The sequence below is a fragment of the Scyliorhinus torazame genome, chromosome 1 (genome assembly GCF_047496885.1).
Source record: "Scyliorhinus torazame isolate Kashiwa2021f chromosome 1, sScyTor2.1, whole genome shotgun sequence".
NCBI classification, from domain to species: domain Eukaryota; kingdom Metazoa; phylum Chordata; class Chondrichthyes; order Carcharhiniformes; family Scyliorhinidae; genus Scyliorhinus; species Scyliorhinus torazame.
Genome location: NC_092707.1, coordinates 236,457,421 through 236,482,271, shown reverse-complemented (window position 1 = coordinate 236,482,271; position 24,851 = coordinate 236,457,421). Strand labels below are relative to the sequence as shown.

General features: G+C 43.3%; 1 protein-coding gene across 12 annotated transcripts in view; it reads right to left on the bottom strand.

The window, feature by feature from the left end:
- Positions 1–24,851, bottom strand: part of afdna (afadin, adherens junction formation factor a) — a 323,280-nt gene that overhangs the window by 122,755 nt on the left and 175,674 nt on the right. For 9 of the 12 annotated variants that reach the window (XM_072503518.1, XM_072503546.1, XM_072503555.1 and 6 more), the window contains 6 exons: positions 19,438–19,553; positions 12,872–12,933; positions 11,098–11,303; positions 6,976–6,996; positions 6,454–6,599; positions 1,928–2,022 (listed from right to left, as the gene is read on the bottom strand). In XM_072503518.1, the coding sequence (XP_072359619.1) occupies positions 1,928–2,022; positions 6,454–6,599; positions 6,976–6,996; positions 11,098–11,303; positions 12,872–12,933; positions 19,438–19,553 (646 nt within the window). The remainder of the gene's footprint in view (positions 1–1,927; positions 2,023–6,453; positions 6,600–6,975; positions 6,997–11,097; positions 11,304–12,871; positions 12,934–19,437; positions 19,554–24,851) is intronic. The other 3 variants (XM_072503522.1, XM_072503571.1, XM_072503579.1) reach the window with 1 other exon arrangement.

Below are 24,851 nucleotides of genomic sequence, written 5' to 3'. Positions count from 1 at the left end.
GTCACTGCAGTCAAAAGAGGGCAGAGACTGGTTATCTCCAGATTCAGGCTTATGATCAATACCAGTAACAACATGCCCATGGTTGATTGTGTCAGTCAAATCGTAAAAGGTTTTGTAGGTTCAATAAATGAACAAATCTAAAGTTGAACCATACCCTGCTTTCTGTACGAATTATGTTCCCATAATTCCAGAGTCCTAGAACCACTAACAAGGAAGGGAATGGAACTCCTGAAAGGATGGAAGATTTTGTAGGGAGAAAGGTAGAGACACAAAGAAGTTAGACTGAGGAAAGAATGCTAGCGAATAGGTCTGAAGCTGCTGGCACCAGGGAAAATGCCAAATACATTTAATGCCAGAGTTCAAGGAATGGCATAAAAGGATATACAAGACTGGAGAAGGATACAGAGGGAGGGTATGTCCAGGTAGTGGAGGGACTTGCGATGAGCTTGAGAATGTTAAATTTAATCCATTAGTAACTGGAATTCAATTCTAGGTCAGGGAGAGATGGTCTTTTGAGAGATCTTAGTGGAGGACAGGACACAGATAGTGGAAATTTGGTTGATTTGGAATTGGTTCAGGGTGGAGTTAGAGATGTCTGGTATTGAGTTGATGAAAGTGTGGCTTACAACCTTAGCTGCATGGAGTTAAATAAAGTGAGGGTGGAGTCACAAAAGGTTTTGGAGGAAGGATTTGTCGCTCATCTAAGTTGGACACAAAGTCCAATTGTTTGAGCAAGCAGACAGTCAGGAGGGCAGAGTCAGTAGAAAGGATACAGAGTTCTCAGTTGGGCCTGAAAACTGACTTCAGATCAAATGGATGAAATTCCAGATCATACATGACCAGCAGGCTTTAAGATGTAGTCTACCAATTGGCTACCAAGGTGTAACATCCCCACCATACGAGCAGTTCCAGTCACTTTAATTCCCACATGAAGGTCTGATCCAAATTTGGATATGAAACTGTACGGAGTAACGGCCAGAGGACTACAAATTATCACTGAGGAAATGATAGAAAATTCATGTGGTTTAATTTATTTTGCAGCTGCAATAACATCCCAGCTCTCAGACAAGCACACTGCTTCAAGTCAAAACTAGTTTTTAGTAAAAAGAAAACACTGCTGATACTTGAAACACTCAGCAGATCAGGCAATATCTGTAGAGAGAAACATTTAGTGCTTTAGATTGATAGCCATTCATGAGAACTCTGCATGGAGTGTGAAAAACAGTTAATGTTTCAGATCAAGACCTTTCATAGATGTTGATGCAAGATCATTGACCTGAAATGTTAATCATGTTTCTCTCCCAGTGTCTGACCTACTTGGTTTTCCAAATTTTCGGGTTTTATTGCTGGTTTTGAGTAAATTGCTTTTCTGACTGTCCATTTCTATCAACGCGTTTTATGGACCATTTCCAACAACAATTGTTTCCATTTACAAAATTATTTCTGTTTCTATAAACGTACCTAGTTTCTTTTATTAATAATTGGACTCCAAGCTGCAGTAAGATTTTGGAATATTTATGAGAGTATCTTTCAGATACTATTTGACTCAGTGTTGCGCAAAACCTATTTCTTCATCCAAACTTAAGACCTCCCAAATGATCACAACCTGCTCCTTTGCTCCTCCATGCATGCTGCGGGACTTACTGAATGCAATATATTAGAGAAATACTTGCAAGTTTAAGGAAGACTAAGTAGTGTCAAATTGACAGGGAAAATGGCATTTAAATATTTTGGATTGATGGGAGAAATTATTAAATAACAAAACAAAGAACTAGCATTAGGAAAAGATTCGTAGTCTTTGAACTGGGTTAAGACGGGATCAATAAGATAGGTGGTCTTATGTCGACAAGAAACAACCCCACAAAGTTTTATGAATATGCAAATCCAAAGTATGCTTCATCTTAAAGAATGTGGATTGTTTTCAGACCTATTTTGGGTCTTTCTGGGCTTGCTTCTTCAGGATCTTCAAGAAATGCTGGCATATAATTATTGAGATCCGATTGAAGACAGTGTACCAAGTATCTGTAACACAGAATTCACCAATTTTACCTTTTATAACTTCAAATAAAAAAAGGCTTAACATCTGAAATATTAAGTCCATGTAATATCCCACATCCACAGGCACTTTTAAGACATTCAAAAAAATAATATTTTAGTCACTCTCAAATTCTTGTGTATGGGGAGAATTACATGGTGAAAGAGCCATGATGAGGCAAGAGGACTATCCATCTTCAGAGATCATCTCCAACCACCATCACTTCTCGCTAAAGAATTTAAACTTCTCACTTCCATTTTTCAGCACTAGGTCACTTGCTTTTCATGGTATATCAGTGATTCAGACTCAATTCTGGAGATATGGCTTAATAAATTTCAGATGGTACAAAAATTGACCGTGTGGTTAATGGTGCAGAAGTTGCAACCTGCTGAAAGCTAATAATGGGCTGGTAAATTGGGCAGAAAAGCAAAGAGCGGAATTCATTTCAGAGAAGTGTGAAGATTTGAGGAGGGCAAAGAAAGCATAAATGGGAGGGCACTGTAAACCTTGGAGCAACAAAGGAAATTGGGGTGCATGTTTTCAAGTCCCAGTAGGTAGCATGATAGGTAGCATGATAGGTATATATTGTTAAAGCATACAAGATGCTTGCATTTTAGTAGCAGAGGCATAGAATATAATAGCAGACAAGTTAGGCTAGAACTGCGCAAAACGTTAGGCCACAATTGGAGTACTACGGTCTGTCACATTACAGAAAAGATGTGCTCATAATAGTGGGTACAGAGATTTACATGTTGCCAGGATGGAAAACTTGAGCTGCAAGGAATGGAGCTGCAAGTAGGTTGAGGGGATATTTAATTGAATGATAGAATCCCTACAGTGCAGGAGGCGGCCATTTGGCCCTTTAGAGTCCGCACCGGTCCTCTGAAAGAGCATCCCACTTGGTCCCGCCCTACTCCTGTCTCCTGTAACCCCACCCAACCTTTGGACACAGAGGGGCAATTTAGCATGGTCAATCCACCTAACCTGCACATCGAGGAAACCCACGCTGACACAGGGAGAAGATGCAAACTCCACACAGTCACCCAAGTCTAGAATCAAACCCAGGTCCCTGGCATTGTGAGGCAGCAGTGCTAGCCACTGTGCCACCATACCACCCAATTGAGGTGAACAAAATTATGAGGAACCTAGACAGAGTGGAAAGGATGGACCTACTTACCTAAGCAGACAGATCAATAATCAAGAGGCATAAATTAAATTAATTCGTAGAGAGGGAAGTTGGGAATTTCTTTTCACCTAGAAAGTGGGGGGTCTGGAACTCTGCCTGAAAGGGTGGTAGAGACATGTCTCATTTAGAAAGCACTTGGATATGCACTTTAAGTGCTGTAACTACAAATCAGGAACTGGAAAGTGGGATTCGCGGGGGGGGGGGGGGATTTCTCCAGTTCACAGCTGCTTGATATTTTCTCTTGTAATTAAATTACTCGAGTGAGTAAAAAGACAGCTTTTTTAAAAAATTGTTAATATCCTTAAACAACCTTGAAATGTTCAGTTAGATCACTTGAAGTCTTGTTCTTTCCCAAAGGAAAAACCCAATTTTCTTAAACTTTCCTCATATCTTAATTTTCTACTTAATTCCAAGACCAACATTCACTCTGAAATGATTACATGGATACAAATCTTTTAAATGGATCCATTATCTTGAAATTCTGAAAAATGTCACAACTAATAGGCACTGAATCAAAATCTATAGGGTATTCCAATATTCCTTCTCGATCCTTTCTCCCAGGTGAATATAGTCATTCATTGTGCAGTTCCACAAAATGCCCAACTAATGCTCAATATTAATTTTTTAAAAATCACTCCATATTACTTCCTCTAAAATGAAAGAAAATCTGTTTATAAAATTGGACTGGGAACTCCCAGGAATATAAAAAAACAGCTTATTGAAATAACAGCCTTCCAAAAGATTCTGCACATGCCAGTTTATAATTTGTTTCTCAAACTGAAGCACAATGCACAAAATGTTTTTCCTGCTGGTAGGAGACCACCTTGGATGGAATTGGAGAAGTGAAGTGCTAAAACTAAAATTATGTTCTGATACAAATTGAATATCTAATGGTATCTCAGGAAGATCACTTGCTGAATTGTCACATTTACTAGTTTATCATAGAATTTACAGTGCAGGAGGCCATTCGGCCCATCAAGTCTGCACCGGCTCTTGGAAAGAGCACCTTACCCAAGGTGCACACCTCCACCCTATCCCCATAACCCAGTAACCCCACCCAATACTAAGGGCAATTTTGGACACTAAGGGCAATTTTAGCATGGCCAATCTCCCTAACCTGCACATCTTTGGACTGTGGGAGGAAACCGGAGCACCCGGAGGAAACCCACGCACACATGGGGAGGATGTGTAGACTCCGCACAGACAGTGACCCAAGCAGGAATCGAACCTGGGACCCTGGAGCTGTGAAGCAATTGTGCTATCCACAATGCTACCGTGTTGCCCAAGTTGAGAGCCAAGTATTTCCAGACACAGAACAAAATTTCATTTTGGATTCTGGGACTGTTAGTTGAATATAGCTTATAAGTGAGTTTGAGTACAGCATTAAACTTTGCTTTTAATATCTTGGAAAAAAATCTAAAAAAGCACTTTTCTACATAATGGATTACCACTAAATTTGTCGCCATTACTTGGAAGCTTAAATGCCACACTACAACACCATGGAATAAATTCTGGAAATAGTTTAAACAAACAATTGTTGGGAGGACCGAATGATGCCAAATTTGGCCAGAAACTCATTCAAAAACCTTTTAGGTTGAGCAGAAAACATATGGTTAGCACCGCTGCCCCACAGCTCCAGCGACCCGGGTTCAATTCCGACCTCGGGTAACTGCCAGTGTGGAATTTGCACTTTCTCCCCGTGGGATTTCTCTGGGTGCTCGGGTTTCCTCCCACAGTCCAAGGATGTGCAGGTTAGGTGGACTGGCTATGCTAAATTGCACCTTAGTGTCCAAAAAGTTAGGTGGAGTTACTGAGTTATGGGGATAGGGTGGAGGCGAGGACTTAAGTAGGGTGCACATTCCAAGGGCCGGTGCAGACTCGATGGGCCGAATGGCCTCCTTCTGCCCTGTAAGGATTCTATAAATGGTTAGTGTAAGCTAATCTTTCTCCTCCTTCCCTCTACAGCTGAGCCACCCATGTTGTTAGGGGCATGGCTCCAGTTGCATTCCCCAGAGGAACCCACTCTCCCGTCAGTATTTAGAATTCATCAGTTGCCTGAACTATGTCCTTTTCTGTTCCTTTAGTTTTATTTATATTTTAGCATTTCTTATATAATAGTATTCTGCAGGTTTAAAATCCAAAAATTTAAACACTGAAAGGTACAAAAGATAGAACATAGAATATACAGAGCAAAAGGAGGCCATTCGACCCATCGAGTCTGCATCAACCCACTTAAGCCCTCACTTACACCTGTCCCCCCTAACACAATGACCCCTCCTAACCTTTTTGGACAGTAAGGGCAATTTAGCGTGGCCAATGCACCAAACGTGGACGTCTTTGGACTGTGGGAGGAAACCGGAGCACCCGGAGGAAACCCACGCAGACTCCACACAGACAGTGACCCAGCAGGAAATCGAACCTGGGACCCTAGTGCTGTGAAGCCACAGTGCTAACCACTATGCTACCGTGCTGCCCATCAGATGAAGCAAACTGACTCAAAAACATCCATAAAAACGTTGCCTCCATGGATCCATTAAAACATACCTTACTGGAATATTTAGTTTTAATTCCATACATAGACAGTAATTCTTGATCAATATATGAGCACTAAACAGTATTTTTTTCTTTGGATAAAACATGACCATGACTCGCAACATAAACTGTCCTAATTGCACGCCATAAATATATCTTAAGAAAGGAGAACAATACTCAGAACAGGTTAAATCTAGAAGGAAATTTCATGGTTGAGGAAGCATCAGGTCAATTCACAATGTGTAAAAATTAACCATTTCATGCCCAACATTCAAATTGCTTGTCTGCAGTTCTAATACAGCTAGCTCAGAGTATTTTCATGTGTTTTGACAATCTCCTCCTCCTCTCCACATCCTAACATGGTGAAGAAGACAACATATAAAAACAGTCTATGGTTCTACTACAGGAAGTACCACAATGAGGCTCGTGAGGAAAATGAATTTCAATCAAGGAAGAGTCAGGTTGTTAGAGGTTTTCTAATATAAACTGTATTTTGAAGAGGATTACATGGTACTGAAGGTAAAAAATAGAATAGAACGGCATTGCTAATTAGTCTACTTTCTGGCAAGGTCTAGGCTGGAGGCTAGTGGTGGAGAAAGTCACAAAATAAAATACACTAATTTAATATTTGCCTTTAGTGAAAGAATAACATATTGACTAAGACTTGGATAAAACATTGTCAGTGTTTTAATTTCCATACTTGAAAGCCATTTGCACCAAATGAGCCAAGACATCCTGCGCATCGAGTGTGATCCGACTCAGGTCTCTGTCCTGTTTGATGAAGTTGAGAAGTTCTGATGCATTTGCCATCCAGAAGGCAAGTGCACCTGCAATATTCTTCTGTTTCTGTAATGATCAGAATAATGTCATTCTTCAGTACTTTTCTTCTGTGTTACATGATGATCAGTTTTAAATGCAACCCCTGACCGCATGATCCAGGCTAGGCAATGTTAAACAAGGCTGACAAAAGAACATGGCCACAGACATCAAGCAAGGGAACTTGGGCTGAATCTGTACATCACCACAGAAAAGTGCATTAAGCAGATAAAATGAAATGCCAACATAGTTGTGCAGTCAAGTTTTAGTGCTGCATGTTCCAATTGCTAAATGAGTGTTATGTACCATTCAGTCCAGCCACTGGATTTGTTGTTTCTGATATGGAGAAGCATGAGAAACTGAGCTAAGCTGACTGCTGGAAACAGTTCCCAGCAACATGTCCTACCTGTTCATACTGTGCTATATCCTGCAGAAAAGGGAAGAGGAATCAGGTAAAATAGAGAAAAAAAATAACAGTCACGATGTACACAAATAATGATTAATACAATGCAAAACATTGCATAAAATTAAATTTAATCGTGAAACTACAGAGACAGCAAATTAAAACACAAACCATCTGAACTCCAATGATCTGGAAACAAACTTGCATTAATTTGCACATCAAGTTATCATTTTGCAGTGAGGTTGGTGGGACAAAAAGGAAAGAGGTAATCACTTTCACTACTTTCCCAGTTGAAAGCAAATACTTGAATTTTAGCACTTAGTGGAAAAAACTATTTTGCTTTTTGATTTATAGGTGTACAAAAATAAAATTGTCTGTTTTTTAATGTCTAAAGCAGTTTACATCAAATGCCTATTTGATTTCTAAAAAACGGAAAATCCTTTGGAAACTTTAAAGTAAAGCATTCTGAACATAGAATGTATAAATTACATCAAAAAAAATCACAACGATTAACAGGGAGTTGCAAGAAGGCAATGCCAAAGTCTAGTGGAGAAATGTTGAATTACTGCAATTCCAAGAAAATGGCCTAACAGATCTTTAAAAACTGAAATGAAAGTTGTAAACATTTCTTGTCAAAGGTTAACCAATTACTCTTCCCACAAATTAAGTCCTTATACAAGAGGACTAAAGACTCTCGAGATGCTACAATTCAAGTTGCTTAAAACTGACACGTGCATACACAGGTTTACCCATCCATAAACAGCTCGGGTTTATGTGATGCCCCCTGTAGTCAGGCAAATCAGATTGGCTACAGAGGCAGAAAGTAAGCCTTTAGTTTATAATTACTCACAGTCCTCTTATGTACTTATTTCCTCTGGAGCAATGGTTCTTAAACCAAGGGAGGTGACCAGAACTGGGGTTGAGGAACGAGTAACTGGGGTTCCGTCTGGACGAGTAGACTGTTAAAAGTATTCATTTCACAGTCTTATTCACCTTTCCCTTAAGCCCATTTAAAAATTTCAATATTTGAAACTCAAGTCCTGCTCGTGTTTAAAAACCGTAACGCTCGACAAGTTTGCAGACTATACCTAGGACACTTGCATGGTCCCTACTAATCAGTCCACGCTGGACCCTGACTGTAACTCCTGGAGTTGCAAGATTGGTTAACCTGAACTTCTCCAAATTGATGCCCCTCACTGTCACTCCACCACAGACTCTGTCCGCTTGTCACCTTGTTTCTCCATCTTGTGCCTTTTCTTTCTAACCAGCCCCAATTGTTCAATCAGATAAATATTTTCCCCTGCAAATCAGTTTTCTGGGAGTTTCACGTTGACTGAAAGGGTGAGGAGGATCACTGCTGTCATTCAATTATCCATGTTGAAATGGTCATGCTATTCCATTGCTCATGAAACATCCCTTTAAACAATGCTACAATACCTTGGCTTAAATATAGCAACTATCTTGGGAGATAGTTTCACTGTGTTGAGAATTAACATACAAGTATTTTTTTTAAAACCCGCAGAAAGCAATCAGAAACTTCTTTCAGTAGAGATCATTGACTGTACAATTTGAATCCCATATGGAAAGCAGGAGGCTGAATTATTTTTTTTACAGAGCGATTTGGAGTCTAAGTTTGGCCAATAGGAAAAAAAGAGAAGTGCAAATCTGTATTGATAGACACAGACTGACATATATACAAAGAGTGGTACACAAACAGGCTGGGAGAGAAACTAACACAAATGGTTGGGCAGCACGGTAGCACAAGTGGATAACACTGTGGCTTCACAGCGCCAGGGTCCCAGGTTCGATTTCCCACTGGGTCAGTCTGTGTGGAGTCTGCACGTTCTCCCGTGACTGCGTGGGTTTCCTCCGGGTGCTCCGGTTTCCTCCCACAGTCCAAAGACGTGCAGGTTAGGTGGATTGGCCATGATAAATTGCCCTTAATGACCAAAAAGGTTAGGAGGGGTCATTGGGTTACGGGGATAGGGTGGAAAGTGAGGGCTTCAGTGGGTCGGTGCAGACTTGATGGGCTGAATCGCCTCCTTCTGCACTGTATGTTCTATGTTAAATACAGAGAGTCACAGGTCCTCAATAATCAATCAATCCCCCTCAACTCTTCCTCTGGGTCCAGGCATCAATGTGTCACAATGGGAACATATTTGGGAAGCACTGCTCTTGAGAAAACTCATTGAACTAATAATAATCTTTATTTACTAATTGAACTAATAATAATCTTTATTTACAAGTCGGCTCACATTAATACTGCAATGAGGCTATTGTGAAAATCCCCTAGTTGCCACACTCCGGTACACAGAGGGAGAATTCAGAATGGCCAATTTACTTTACAAGCATGTCTTTCGGGGCTTGTGGGAGGAAACCGGAGTGCCCGGAGGAAACCCATACAGACACAACATGCAAATTCCGCACAGACTGTGACCGAAGCCGAGAATCAAACCTAGGTCCCTGGCGCTGTGAAGTAACAGTGCTAACCACTGTGCCACCCGACTTGAGACTCTGCTCCCTAGCCGTCCCGGATTCAATACAATGCTTCATGGGATGTGGGTGTCACTAGCAAGGCCAGCATTTCTTGCCCATTCTTAATTGCCCTTGAACTGTGCGACTTGCTCGGTCATTTCCGAAGGCAGTTAGAAGTCAAGCACATTATCATGGGTTTGAAGCCACATGTAGGCCAGACCAGATAAGGACGGCAGAGTTCTTTTCCTAAAGAGCAGTCATCACCCAGAGAATTTCTATTAGTGTTACTAGCTTTAAATTCCAGATTTATTAACTGAATTTAAATTCTATTAGCTGGTGTGGTAAGATTTGATCCCGTGTCCCCCTTGGCCTCTGGATTACTAGTCCACTGGTTCACCATTTGAACAAGAGCCACGAGGAAAGGAATAAAAACAAGGTACCACATAAAAAAAAGGTTTTGTAATGCTAAGTAGCAGCGGCAACAAAGAACACTCCTAATTTAGAGGTAGTGCTCGACAAATCAAGGAAAAACAGAAACTGCTTGCAACTACTTTGGGCGTTTGCTATTTATTCAGTTTGCTCAATTATCCAGACAAATTATAACACTTTTACACGGTGTGTAAAATCGTAGGTTCAGCACCCTGTGGGTCAAGTCAACACAAAACTGAATACACAAATGGGAGTGAAAAATTGTATCCACAAAGGATTATATAGGATATACAACATAGAAACAGGTCACTGGCCCAACCAGTCCAAGTGGTATTTATGGTCCACTTGAGCTGGCTGTCACTTCTTCCTCATGTGCTTGCCTAAATTCTCTTTAAATGAAGCTATATTATTTCCTTCAACTGCTCCCACTGGTAATGAGTCCCACATTACCCAAAGAGTTGTGAGAAAGAAGTTTCTTCTGAATTCTCTATTGATTGCTTGGTGACTATCTTATATTGATGGGCTCTAGTTATGCCACAAGAGAAAACATTCTCTCAAACTCACTCTTACAAAACATTTAATCTTTTAAAGAATTTGATCGGTTCAGCCCTCAGCCTTCTTATTTTGAGAGAAATGAGACCCACAGTGTGCCAATTAATTCCTAATATGTGCATATACAGATTTCTGGTGTCATCCATCACGACTTCCTGCACCCTCTTCTCAAATATCCTGAATTTTTATATCCTGAATTCTCATAGTAATTAACTTTGATACAAATTTGGTACAACTTCTTTACTTTTCAATTCTAGTCCTCGAGAAATAAAGTCTAATGCTTATTTTATGGTTTTGCTAGCCTGTGGCAATCTTTTAGTGATTGGCATATTTGTACTCAGATCCCTTTGTGCTTCTATCCCATCAAGACTTGCACTTTCCAAATAACAAGTGACCTCCTTATTCTTGTTAGTAAAATACACTATCTTTTATCTGTGCTGAAACTCATTTGTCAATTATTTGCCTGCTCTGTCCCGTATCATTTTGATGTTGCCAAGTCCACCAACAAAGCAAATTGTCATCTTACGCTAGTTTACTAGTTAAGCTACAGAAACTATTTTAAGTCAGTAAATTCATTATCACTTATCCTAATCACTGCAAAATCTGTTATGCAAACATAAAAACGCAAATCTGAAAGCAAATCAAACATCAATGAATCTCAAAACTCACCTGAATAACTCCTTCCATCATGCTAACCATCTTGTTAACTATTGCAATAACTTTATGAGTACGTTCAGAGGGGCTCATATCAAGTCGGTACTGGCTGGATAGGACATATCGGCAAGTCATATACAGTACATATGTAGGAGACAGCTTGAAATGGACAGTAGAACTATTAGTATAGTTAACAACGGCAGATAGGAAGGCATCTTCAGCTGTAAAATAACACAAATGCTTAATTACCAACTAAATTAATATAATGACAGCCCATCCCAAAAATATATTTTATTCTAGGACTTGTCTTCAATTTTTATAATAATCTTTATTAGTGTCACAAAATGCTTACATTAACACAGCAATGAAGTTACTGTGAAAATCCCCTAGTCACCACATTCCGGCAGCTGTTCAGGTACACAGGGAGAATTCAGAATTTCCAATTCACCTAACAAGCATGTTTTCTGGGACTTGTGTGAGGAAACTGGAGCAGCCGGAGGAAACCCACACAGACACAGGGAGAATGCTCAGACTCCACACAGACAGTGACCCAATCCCGGAATCGAATCCCTGATGTTGTGAAGCAACAGTGCTAATCACTGTGCTACTGTGCGGCCCAGTGCAATTTCAAGTAGCTAGGTGCTTAGAAGATCAAACTTGCATGAATAAAGCACTTTTTAAGTCTTCAGCTCCACAGTTAGAGGTACATTTGATTTACCGTCAACTTTATTTCCCCTCATGGGAGAGTCTTGGATCAGAGAGCATAGTCTCAGAATAAAGGAATGCCCATCTAAGACAGATGAGGAGAAACGTCTTCTCTGAGGGTTGAGAATCTTTGCAACTCCTTGCCACAGAAAGCTGTGGGCAGACTCCTTGTGTACATTTTAGGTTGAGATAGATAGATTTTTAATCAGTAAGGGTTTCAAGGGTTACGGGAAAAGGGCAAGAAAGTGGGCGTGAGGAATGTCGGATTAGTCACGGTCCTATTGAATGGCAGAGCAGGTTAGAGGGGCCAAACTGCCTACTCCTGTTCCTAGTTCCTATGGTCTTATGGCTGTGGTCTTAACTCCCCAGATTTTTATTACCGTGGGCAGCACGGTAGTACTGTGGCATCACAGCGCCAGGGTCCCAGGTTCGATTCCCGGCTGGGTCACTGTCGAGTCTGCACGTTCACCCCGTGTCTGCATGGGTTTCCTCTGGGTGCTCCGGTTTCCTCCCACTAGTCCCGAAAGACGTGCTTTTAGATAATTTGTACATTGTGAATTCTCTCCCTGTGTACCCAAAGAGATGCCGGAGTGTGGCGACTCGGGGCTTTTCACAGTAACTTCATTGCAATGTAAGCCTACTTGTGACAATAAAGATTATATTATATATTAACAGCGAAATGGGATCTTTTACATCCACTTGGCAGGGCAAACCAAACCTCAATTTGACACCTCATCTGGAAGACCTCCACAACATTGTATCACTCCCTCGCAATACTATACTGAAGTGCTAGTCTATATAATGTGCGCAAAAATGACGAGCGGGACTTGAACTTATAACTCAGTGGTGAGTGTTATCAGTAAGCTAAGGCTGACGCTGTAAAAATACAACTGGACCCAATACATATTAGTTTTAAAAACAGGAACACATGCATTATTGGGAACACAACTTTAGAATACCTGTGATTATATTGTAAAACAAAAAGCTCATCCACTGCCTGAATATGCATTTGGGAATACATACCCTGGATATAATTATTTCTTCATCTATAACTTGCAACATGTAATGAGTTGTAGTTACTTACAACTTTCTCGGAACTCTATAGTTGCTGGCAGAATCAGCTCATGACCTTGCACTTCTTGAGGCCTGCAAAAAAAGGTTCATTTTCAACAATCAAGTAGTGTATACGGAGTTGATCCCACTGTTAACAGATGCTTACTCGTCCAGTGGTTGTGCAGTTGTAGATTTATTTATTTTTTAAAAAAATATTTTTATTAAGGTTTTTTAACAACACAATTTTTCCCCCTTACAAACAATAACCCCCCCCCCCGTAACAAAATAACGCAAATTCTCCCTGAGCAAGATATATACACGGCAAGATGGTATATTTACATAGCTTTATACACTGGCTCTTGGCCGCGCATTCCGTTTCCCCCCACCCTCCATGCTATCTCCCGCTCGTCCATCCCCTCAGACAGTCTCTCGTTCCCCCCTCCCCAGGGTTGTTTCTGCTGCTGATCGACCTTCTTCTAACACTCCGCGAGATAATCTAGGAACGGTTGCCACTGCCTGTAAAACCCCTGTGCAGACCCTCTCAAAGCAAACTTAATTCTCTCCAATTTTATGAACCCCGCCATGTCATTAATCCAGGCCTCCAGGCTAGGGGGCTTCGCCTCCTTCCACAATAGCAAGACCCTTCGCCGGGCTACTAGGGACGCAAAGGCCAGAATTCCGGCCTCTTTCGCCTCCTGCACTCCCGGCTCATCCATTACTCCAAATATTGCTAGCCCCCAGCTTGGCTTGACCCGGACTTTCACCACCTGAGATATTGCTCCCGCCACTCCTCTCCAGAACCCCTCCAATGCCGGGCATGACCAAAACATATGGACATGGTTCGCCGGGCTCCCTGAACATCTTTCACATCTATCCTCTACCCCAAAGAACCTACTCAGCCTCGCCCTCGTCAAATGCGCTCTGTGAACCACCTTAAATTGTATCAGACTGAGCCTGGCACACGAGGAAGAGGTATTAACTCTACCCAGGGCGTCGGCCCATAGCCCTTCCTCAATCTCCTCCCCCAGCTCCTCCTCCCATTTACCTTTCAGTTCTTCTACTAGCGCTTCCCCCTCTTCTTTCATCTCTTGGTATATTTCCGATACCTTGCCCTCCCCGGCCCATACCCCCGAGATCACCCTATCTTGAACTTCTTGTGCCGGGAGCAACGGAAATTCCCTCACCTGTCGCCTCACAAAAGCCCTCACCTGCATATATCTAAATGCATTTCCCGGGGGTAACTCAAATTTCTCCTCCAGTGCCCCTAGACTCGCAAATGTCCCGTCAATGAACAGGTCCCCCATTCTTCTTATCCCCGCCCGATGCCAGCCTTGTAACCCCCCATCCATCTTCCCCGGGACAAACCAGTGGTTACCCCTGATCGGGGACCACACCGATGCTCCCATTGCACCCCTGTGTCTTCTCCACTGGCCCCAGATCTTTAATGTTGCCGCCACCACCGGGCTTGTGGTGTATTTTGTCGGCGAGAGCGGCAGCGGTGCCATTACCAACGCCCCCAGGCTCGTTCCTTTGCAGGACGCCATCTCCATCCTCTTCCATGCCGCCCCCTCTCCCTCCATAACCCACTTACGGATCATCGCCACATTTGCTGCCCAGTAGTAACTCTCTAGGTTTGGCAAAGCCAACCCTCCTCGGTCCCTGCTGCGTTCCAAGAACCCTCTCCTAACCCTCGGGGTCTTATTTGCCCACACATACCCCATAATACTCCTACCTACTCTCTCGAAAAAGCCCTTGGTGATCACGATGGGGAGGCACTGAAACACGAACAAAAACCTCGGAAGGACCACCATTTTGACCGACTGCACCCTACCCGCCAACGAGAGCGGGAGCATGTCCCATCTTTTAAAATCCTCCTCCATTTGCTCCACCACCCTCGTCAAATTCAATTTATGTAGGGCCCCCCAACTTCTGGCTATCTGGATCCCCAGATACCGAAAACTCCTCTCCGCCCTCCTCAGCGGCAGGTCCCCTATCCCTCTTTCTTGGTCCCCTGCCTGTAATACAAAAAGCTCACTCTTCTCTACATTAAGCTTGTAGCCCGAAATCTCTCCAAACTCCTTCAGAGTGTGCATGACCTCCATCATCCCCTCCATTGGGTCCGCCACGTATAGCAGCAGGTCAGCCGCATATAGCGATACCCGATGCTCCTCTCCCCCGCGGACTATCCCCCTCCATTTCTGAGACTCCCTAAGTGATATGGCCACGGGTTCGATCGCCAATGCAAACAACAGGGGGGACAGGGGGCACCCCTGTCTCGTCCCTCGGTACAGCCGAAAGTACTCTGACCTCCGCCGGTTTGTCACTACGCTCGCCACCGGGGCGCTGTAAAGGAGCTTAACCCATCTAATAAACCCTCCCCCGAACCCAAACCTGCGCAATACCTCCCAGAGGTACTCCCACTCTACTCGGTCAAAGGCTTTTTCCGCGTCCATAGCTGCCACTATCTCCGCCTCTCCCTCCTCCGATGTCATCGTTATCACGTTTAAGAGCCGCCGCACATTGGTATTTAACTGCCTGCCCTTTACGAATCCCGTTTGGTCCTCGTGAATCACCCCCGGGACACAGTCCTCAATCCTAGTGGCCAGTACCTTCGCCAATAGCTTAGCATCCACATTGAGGAGCGAAATCGGCCTGTACGATCCACATTGCAGTGGATCCTTGTCTCGCTTTAGGATCAGGGAGATTGTCGCCTCCGACATTGTCTGGGGCAGGGTTCCCTCCTCTCTTGCCTCGTTGAAGGTCCTCACATATTTTCTGTAGAATTCCACCGGGAATCCGTCCGGCCCCGGGGCCTTCCCCGCCTCCATGCTCCCCAAACCCTTACTCAACTCCTCCAGCCCAGTTGGTGCCCCCAAACCAACCGCCTCCTGCTCCTCCACCCTCAGGAACCCCAGCTGGTCCAGGAATCGCCTCATCCCCCCTCCCCCCCCCCCTGGGGGCTGGGATCTGTACAGCTCTGCATAAAAGTCCTTAAATACCTTATTTATTTTCGTTGCACTTCGTACCGTGGCTCCCCTTCCATCTTTGATTCCCCCTATTTCCCTCGCTGCCGCCCTCTTACGGAGCTGGTGCGCCAGCATCCGACTAGCCTTTTCCCCGTACTCGTAAGTCGCCCCTTGCGCCTTCCTCCACTGTGCCTCCGCCTTGCCAGTGGTCAGCAGGTCAAACTCCGCCTGGAGCCGTCGCCTTTCCCCAAGTAATCTTTCCTCCGGGGCCTTTGCGTATCTCCTGTCCACCCGCAAGATCTCCCCCACTAACCTCTCCCTTTCCATTCCCTCTATCTTCTCCCTATGAGCCCTGATGGAGATCAGCTCTCCCCTGATCACCGCCTTCAACGCCTCCCATACCACCCCCACTCGCACCTCCCCGTTGTCGTTGGCCTCCAAGTACCTTTCAATACACCCCCTCACCTTCCCACACACCACCTCATCGGCCAGCAGTCCCACGTCCAGCCGCCACAGCGGGCGTTGGTCCCTCTCCTTTCCCAGCTCCAGTTCCACCCAGTGCGGGGCATGGTCCGAAACAGCTATGGCCGAATACTCCGTCCCCCCCACTCTCGGGATGAGCGCCCTGCCCAGAACAAAGAAATCTATCCGGGAGTAAGCCTTATGCACGTGGGAGAAAAAAGAAAATTCCCTGGCCTGCGGTCTTGCAAACCTCCATGGGTCCACTCCCCCAATCTGATCCATAAACCCCCTAAGTACCTTGGCCGCCGCCGGCCTCCTTCCCGTCCTTGATCTGGAGTGGTCCAGTGCTGGGTCCAGCACCGTACTGAAGTCCCCTCCCATTATTAGTCCTCCTATCTCCAGGTCCGGAATGCGCCCCAACATGCGCTTCATGAATCCAGCATCATCCCAGTTCGGGGCGTATACATTTACCAACACCACCCACGTCCCTTGCAACCTACCGCTCACGCAGTTGTAGATTTATACACAGCACTAATGAATAAACCAAAATTTATGCAACACATTTAATTTCAATAAATATTTGGCCGAGAATGGTTCCAGCTTCCATACCCACTGGGGGATTTCTCTTCATGACACTAGAGTATTCAATGTATAACCAGGCTCCATTTGTTATGCTTTCATTGTATCTCCTTTTTAAGCTAAACTGCACATCTGCTACAGGCCTTCAAAAATGCAAAATCTGAGACATCAATTTATACAGTATTTAAAGTCTACATTACAACTACTGTTGTTTTTCCTTAAATGAAATATTGAACTTGTACATGAACAGACAAATCTGCAAGTATTGGGAATCTAAAATAGAACAAGGAAAATGGCAGAGTTTATCAGCAACTGAAAAAAAAAAGGGACAAGTTAATGTTCTGGTTGTAGACCCTTCACTATTTCTCGAAGATAAGTGAGCATCACAGGATTCGGCACATGGGGAAGATGGACTAAGTAGTGGGGAGAAAATAGGAATGCTGACTCCCATCACAAAAGGCACTACTAAAACAATAAAAGTACTCCCAATTGACAATTGCACAATGTGAAAATCAGATCGGTTGGTAAAAAAGCTAGCTTTGACAAAGTCACCCAGACTCAAAACGTTAGTTCCCTTTTCTCTCCACAGATGCTGTCAGACCTGCTCAGAAGATTGTATAGCTAGATGTTAATGGTCATTCATAATCTTTTATTCCAGTTTTGCCACAAATATTATAAGTAGCATCAACTGCAGACTCAAAAACTGGGCCAGTGGAACTGTTGTAAATACTTCCTCTGACCTCAGAATATTGATTATGCCAATTGCTAGAAAGCACATGAACCAGTTAGAGAAAGTCGTCAACACACTCAAGGCCAAGCAAGGAAGTACAGGGCACATACCGACTTAAAGAGTAGCCAGTACTGGAACTTAAAATTCATTCCAGGAATGAATTTAGCAGATCGTTATAGCTCCCTTTTACGGTATGTATTTTTTTCTTTCGTAAGGAGAACAAACTGTATATAGCACTCCAGATGTGGTCTCCCTTTGGCAGAAGGATCGAAAACCTGAGTACACCAATTTAAGGTGAATGTCAAAAGAATCAATAGTGACATGATGAAAACTCTTCTTAAACGAAGTGAGTGGTTTTCTCTGGAATGCACTGCCCGAGATTCAATCATGGCTTTGAAACGGGAATTTGATAAGCACCTGAAGGAATGAAATTACAGGGTTGTAGGGAAAGGGAAGGAGAATGGGAGAAGTCAAGTTGAAAGGTTCTGGAGAATGGGCAGGACCGTGATGTTGAGACCATGATTATCATAGAATTTACAGTGCAGAAGGAGGCCATTCGGCCCATCGAGTCTGCGCCGGCTCTTGGAAAGAGGATCCTACCCAAGGTCAGCACCTCCACCCTATCCCCATAACCCAGTAACCCCGCCCAACACTAAGGGCAATTTTGGACACTAAGGGCAATTTATCATGGCCAATCCACCGAACCGGCACATCTTTGGACTGTGGGAGGAAACCGGAGCACCCGGAGGAAACCCACGCACACACGGGGAGGATGTGCAGACTCTGCACAGACAGTGAACCAAGCCGGAATCGAACCTGGGACCCTGGAGCTGTGAAGCAATTGTGCTATCCACAATGCTACCGTGCTGCCCATGGTATCAGCCATGATTACATTGAATGGTGGAGCAGGCTCAAGAGGCTAAATTGCCTGCTCCTAGTTCCGATGTTCTAAGAAATAACTCTGGTCTGATTTCACCATCCAGATCTTGGCCTGTAGCCCTGTAGGTAACAGCACCTCAAGCATAAATCTGGTATTCTTGATTAATAAGGGCATTTCTTGATTAATATGGAGGTCAGGGGTTATGAGGAGAAAGCAAGAGAATGGGGATGAAGAATATATCAGCCATGATCGAATGGCGGAGAAGGCTCGATGGGCCAAATGGCCTAATTCTGCTCTTATATCTTATGATCTTGCAGAGAGCTGGCATGGACTTAATGGGGAAAATGGTATCTTTCTGTGCTGCAATCACTCATGATCCTATGAAGTGCTGTAGGCAAATAAAAAGCTGAGATTCATAAACAATTGTTTACATTTTGAGACTAGACTAATTCCTCTACATGCTTTCGCTCAAGCATGCTACAAGCAGTATTCAACGGATTACATGTTCTATGTAAGAAAGCAGACCTCGGGGCTGCAAGTGGCGCAATTAATAGCACTGGGACTGCGGCACTGAGGATCCGGGTTAGAATCCCAGCCCTGGGTCACTGTCCGTATGGAGTTTGCACATTCTCCCCATGTCTGCGTGGGTTTCACCCCCACAACCCAAAGATGTGCAGGTTAGGTGGATTGGCCACGCTAAATTGCCCCTTAATTGGAAAAAAAATAATAATTAGGTACACTAAAAAAAAAATTTTAAAAGAGAAAGCAGACCTCATCCAAGCCAGATTGGTAACCCCAGTCAAATTGAAAAATAATCTTCATCATTATCAGATTACTTCAATAAAGTACATTAACCATGCTCAAGTACAAAAAAATGTTCATATAACTATGTGAGGATGAATTTGTCCACTGGAAAATCTGAAATAACTCAAGGTAGCTAATAAACAAACATTCTAATGATGATAAAAATTATGCCTTGCCTGATCTCTTGTTTGTAGTAGTCTTGCTGTTCCACTCGGATAATTGGCTTCACCACATTACGTTCACTTGAACTGGAACTTGAAGCTGTGTGCTCACTATCCAATCTATCTGAACTCTAGGGAAAAAAGATGTCAGGATTAGGAAAAGGTTCACTACTCTTTGTGGCATTTCTAAACATTTCAAAGAATTGCAACAGACACATAGGATAGCCCAGATTTTGCACTGAAAATAATGACAAAGCTAACAGTGCGCACTATTACCAGAGTAAATCTGATGGTAATTTTTGAAATAGACATGGGCAGTTAAATGTAGAATTCTGAAAGTTGTAATCAGTCTAATTCTGCTCCTCGACCGGCTGCCAGCGAACGGACATAGAATCCGGCTGCCAGCGAACGAACGTAGAATTCCAGCCAGTATTTCATCAACAGACTCAACATTGAAATCAATCAAGGGCATGATGTTATGGACTTACTGACTAGATACCCACTGAACATACCATAAAATGTTAGAGCTTGAGAGTTCAGGTGCATGTGATTTTCTTTTTTTTTTTAAAACAACACGTGTCTCATTCCTTCAGAATTTAATTCATAAGATGCTTAAAGTTAGTTTTGCTCTGATCTCAATTCCATCTTTCTTTTTCTAATATTCAAATTCATGGGTTGTGGGTGTCTCTGGCTAGGCCAGCATTATTATTGTCCATCCCCAATTGCCCTTAAGGGGGTGGTGGTGAGCCGCCTTCATGAACCCCTACAATCCACGTGCACCCACAGTACTGTTAGGGAGGAAGTTCCAGGATTTTGACGCAGAGAAGTCAGGATGTTGAGACTTTGAAGGGAACTTTGCAGGTGATGGTGTTCCCATGCGTTTGCTGTCCTTGTCCTTCTAAGTGATAGAGGTCATAGGTTTGGAAGGTGCTGCAGGTGAGTTGCTACAGTGCATCTTCTAGATGGCACACACTTGCCACTGTGTGTTGGTGATGGATATGAATCTGCAAGGCACTGCCATTCAACATTAACCATATACAATTGATATATTTCTAGATACAATTGCCATTAATGGTTGCTGGAACAGCTTTGTCACATGAACATGGAAGAATAGCAGCACCCAGTTTCTTTCAGAGATCGATTTCAACTTGGCTTGTCACAACTGATCAAGAAGTAATTTCACTAAATGATCTCCATCTTTCTCCCAGGTTAAAAATGAATCTAGAATAACTAATCTTTAAATTCCATGCTATTAACACTTGGTACATTTCCAAGAGCACAACAGCTTAGTGTATTCCATACACAACTTGATTAGCTTTTCTTTAACACTCACAATTCAACTTTCTTTTAAAGGTGTAACGCAAGACATTAATGTAGAATATATTCCACTCAATCATACCCTGCGAGGAAAGGAAGACATTTTTTGCCAAGGGCACAAGTAAGCAAACTACAGTTCCAAATAACCAAAAATATGTATAACAAGATCTGTGAGCCATTAGGTACTCCAGTTGATGACAAAATCAGCTGGGAGATGGAGCGTTAAAAGCAGAATCAAGTTAAAAAAATAAGGACAACTACTTCTCAAGATCAGAAAGCAACTCAAGTAAGAAAGGTCACCTTAACTACACATGATGGAAATATTTTGGTTTTCAGCTTCTTGCTCTCCAACCCCCACAAGCCACTCCAAATCAAAGGATCAAATTTGTTCTTCAATGATTTTTGGCTTCCTCCCCATTTCAGTAGCCAGAACCCCATTTCATTTGTGTGTCACCACATCAATTAGAGCTTTCTAACAACTATCCTAAACATTTTAACCTATGTCCTCCCCGTCCTACTGTTAAGTTTCATTTGAAGAAACTGGGTCTCAAAACCGGCAACCTTGGGGCTGAGGCCATGCCACATTTCAGATTGGATGGTTCAGGTCAAGCCAGGTTGAGTGGGGTCAAGGGTTTCAGAAATAGACCAGGCAAGCAGCAAAGGGGATAACTGGTCTGGCACCACACATCAATTTAGCGCCATGCTGAATTGTCCAGGTGTAAGTTTTCTTTTCTTTTACTCAATTAAAATTTGATACCTGGCATATTCTAAAAATGTCTGGCTCTCTGACAACACCGGGTTTTATAGTCGGATTTAAGCCACAGTATCTTGCTTCCAAAAAAGTCACTTCCTATCCAAGCTAAAGAACCCAAATCTATCTTAAGCCACATGTAACTCTGTCCTCTAATGCTAGGGTCCAATTTTGTGGCGCTTAACATTTTTACCTCAAAACTTTAGTTGCTCTCACACCCACACCTCTGAAGGCTGTGGGTTCAAGCTTCAGAGTACATAATTTAGGCTGGCAGATCAGTGCAGTACTGAGTGAGGGCATTATCTTTTGGACATACAAGATATAGAAACACACTATTTTATTGGAAAATTAGTATTAGGAAAAATAATGGCACTGAAGGCTGCCAAATCCCCAGGGTGCACTGGTTTCCACCCATATTTTAAAGGAACTAGGTGAGGAAATTGCAGATGTTTCAGTCAAGCTCCCTGATTCAGGAATTCTCTCTTTAAACTGGAAAATATTGCATTTGCAATTTGAGAAAGCAGACAGAGAGAAATTAGGACACTATGGACAAAGAGTCACCCATACTTGAAACATGAGCTTTGTTTTCTCTCCACAGATGCTGTCAGACCTGCAGAGATTGTCCAGCATTTTCTGTTTTACAGCATCCACAGTAATTTGCTTTTACACTATGGATTTGTAGGTCTAACATCTGTTATGGGGGAGGTTATAATCAAGGACAGAGCGGCTGAGCACACAAGAGAAATTTACTCAGAGCATCAACAGATAAGTCATACCTAATGAACGTAATTGAATGTTTTGAGAAAGTAACTTAATTATAGACTACTATGGATATAGCGTATAGGGCTTCTGGAAAGCATGTTCCACCTCAATAGACTCAGGGAATATTAACCTTTGTAATTAGATGGCTAGAAAATAAAGTGGAAGTTTTACTACAACTGTACAAAATCTGGTTATACCACATGGAGTACAATGTACAGTTATGGACACTATATCTTAGAAAAATTAGCTTGGCAGGAGCGCAACACAGGTTCACCAAAATGTTACGATAGGCCTTCAATGGTTAAATTATAGGGCATTTTAATATAAACCAGGCTTACAATTCTTGCAGTATAAATAGTGAAGAGATAATTTCATTGCTACTTGGTTAAAGTATCACAAATGTTCTTCCAGATTGTCCCCATACCACTCAGCAGAAAAAAGCCTATTTAGGTCTAACAAAAGAAATCAATGCTTCATGGTGCTTCTAGCCGTCTTTGGGACAATCAAAACTTTGTAAAAGAGGAAATCTGAAGAAAACAAATTTAAAAGTATAATTTGTTGAATTAAAAGCTGAAGCAGCTGTCACGTGCGCATTAGATATGGCAGGTTTCGGTATCAACTGGGTTCGGCCTTCACTCAGAGTTAGTTGGTCTTGGGCTTCACGCCAAGGTTGGCACCAACCCTTTACTTCACAAACCAAAGTGCTCCAAGGTCACCGACATCACATCCCCTGTAACGGAGGTCTACTGAAAACTATCTGGCACATATTAAGAAATTTGACTAATTTGACAAGTATAACATTTTAATTCTAAAGCAATGTCTGTTAAAACAGAAATGTTGTTGATATTGCTCACTTGAAATCTTAGAAAGGCTCAGCAAAAATCTCTGCATTTCCCCAAAAGGAGCAGCCACTGGGAAAGGTGAACTCCTTTAACCTGCCCTCGAGTTTCTATCTACAAGCTTGTAACCATCTGGGTTTGTACCGAACTAAAATAAAAGTTGTCAGGACTTGCAAATCTATTTAGAAGGCTGAACATTTTACAGACAAAAAAAATACTGGTGGGACCACTCCGCATGCTGTGACTGGGGTAGCTCCCGCGGAACTCCTACTAATGGGCCACAGACTTCGTACCTGCCTCAGCATGATTTTCGTGGACATTGGCGCAAAGATACGCTGAAATCAGGAACGACAGGAGCATGGTCCTTCTCGACAACGGCCGATCCGGCAGTTTGCACCCGGAGACCTGGTGTTTGCTGGAGGTGCCCAGTGGCATTATCTTTCGAAGAACCGGCCCAAATAGACCACATTCGGTCCAGAAGACCACCTCTTCCACAGATTCCCCATCCCCAGAGTTCTACATTAACACTGCAATGAAGTTACTGTGAAAATCCCCTAGTCGCCACATTTCGCCGCTTGTTCGGGTACACAGAAGGAGAATTCAGAATGTCCAATTCACCTAACAGCACGTCTTTCGGGACTTGTGGGAGGAAACCGGAGCACTCGGAGGAAACCCATGTAGACACTGGGAGAACGTGCAGACTCCGTACAGTGACCCAAGCGGGAATCGAACCTGGGTCCCTGGCACTATGAAGCAACAGTGCTAACCAAACCCCTGCTACACCTTGGGCCCAAGTTCCTAATATCTCCCTATCAAGACACTAGTCATGGTTTCTGTGGGTCCTTGCACGGCTGAAGAGCCTGATCCTAGAGCCGCATCTTTGACCGTAAACGTGGCAGGTGTATCCGGGAGGTAGGATCGGTCCTTGGACTCCAGATCGCTGGTATTCCTTTTTCAGGCTCCTTTTCCAGGCTGCCACTTCCCAATAGGTGTATTCAAAGAATTGTGTCCCTTCAGTCAGAAGGTTCCTCCAAGCCGGTCTCTTTTGAGCAAGGGTCTCCCAGGCGTTGATGTCGATGCTGCATTCTTGAGGCACGCTTTAAGGGCGCCTTTAAAGCGCTTCCTTTGGCCGCGTCTTGTTCAGGAGCCTTTCTTGTGCTGGGCAAATAAGATTTGTTTGACATTTGAGCCTCAACATCCTAAGCACATGGCTAGCCCAGCAGAATTTGTTTTCGGATGATCATGGCCGCTACGCTGATGCTCTTGGCTCCTTCAAGGGTGCTGATGTTAGTATGCCCGCCTTCCCAGCTGATGTAGAGAATCCATCTCAGACAGCATTGATGGTACCTCTTTAAGGTGGCATCTGTACGTAATTCATGTTTCTGATCCCTATAGAAGAGTTGGGAGGATGACTATCTTATTCACTAGGATCTTGTTGTCAGTATGAATGTTGCAGTCAGAAACTCTTGCCCCCAGGCATCTGAAGGAGGTGCTTGCAGATTGGGTAGGATGTTGGATTCCCTTAGATTTCCACCTTAGATGAGAGGTGGCTCCCCAGGTAGGGGAAATATTCCACCTTTGACAAGTTTTCTCCATTGATCTTGATGGAAGGAGACACCAGATCTTGCCTGGAGTGGGTTGGTAAAGGGCTTGGAGTCTTCGATGTTGAGGCAGAGACTGATTCGGTATGCTTCTGCGAAGGAGTCAAGCATGGCTTGGGAGATTTTCTTCTGAGAGGCGATATGGTGATGTCATCTGCA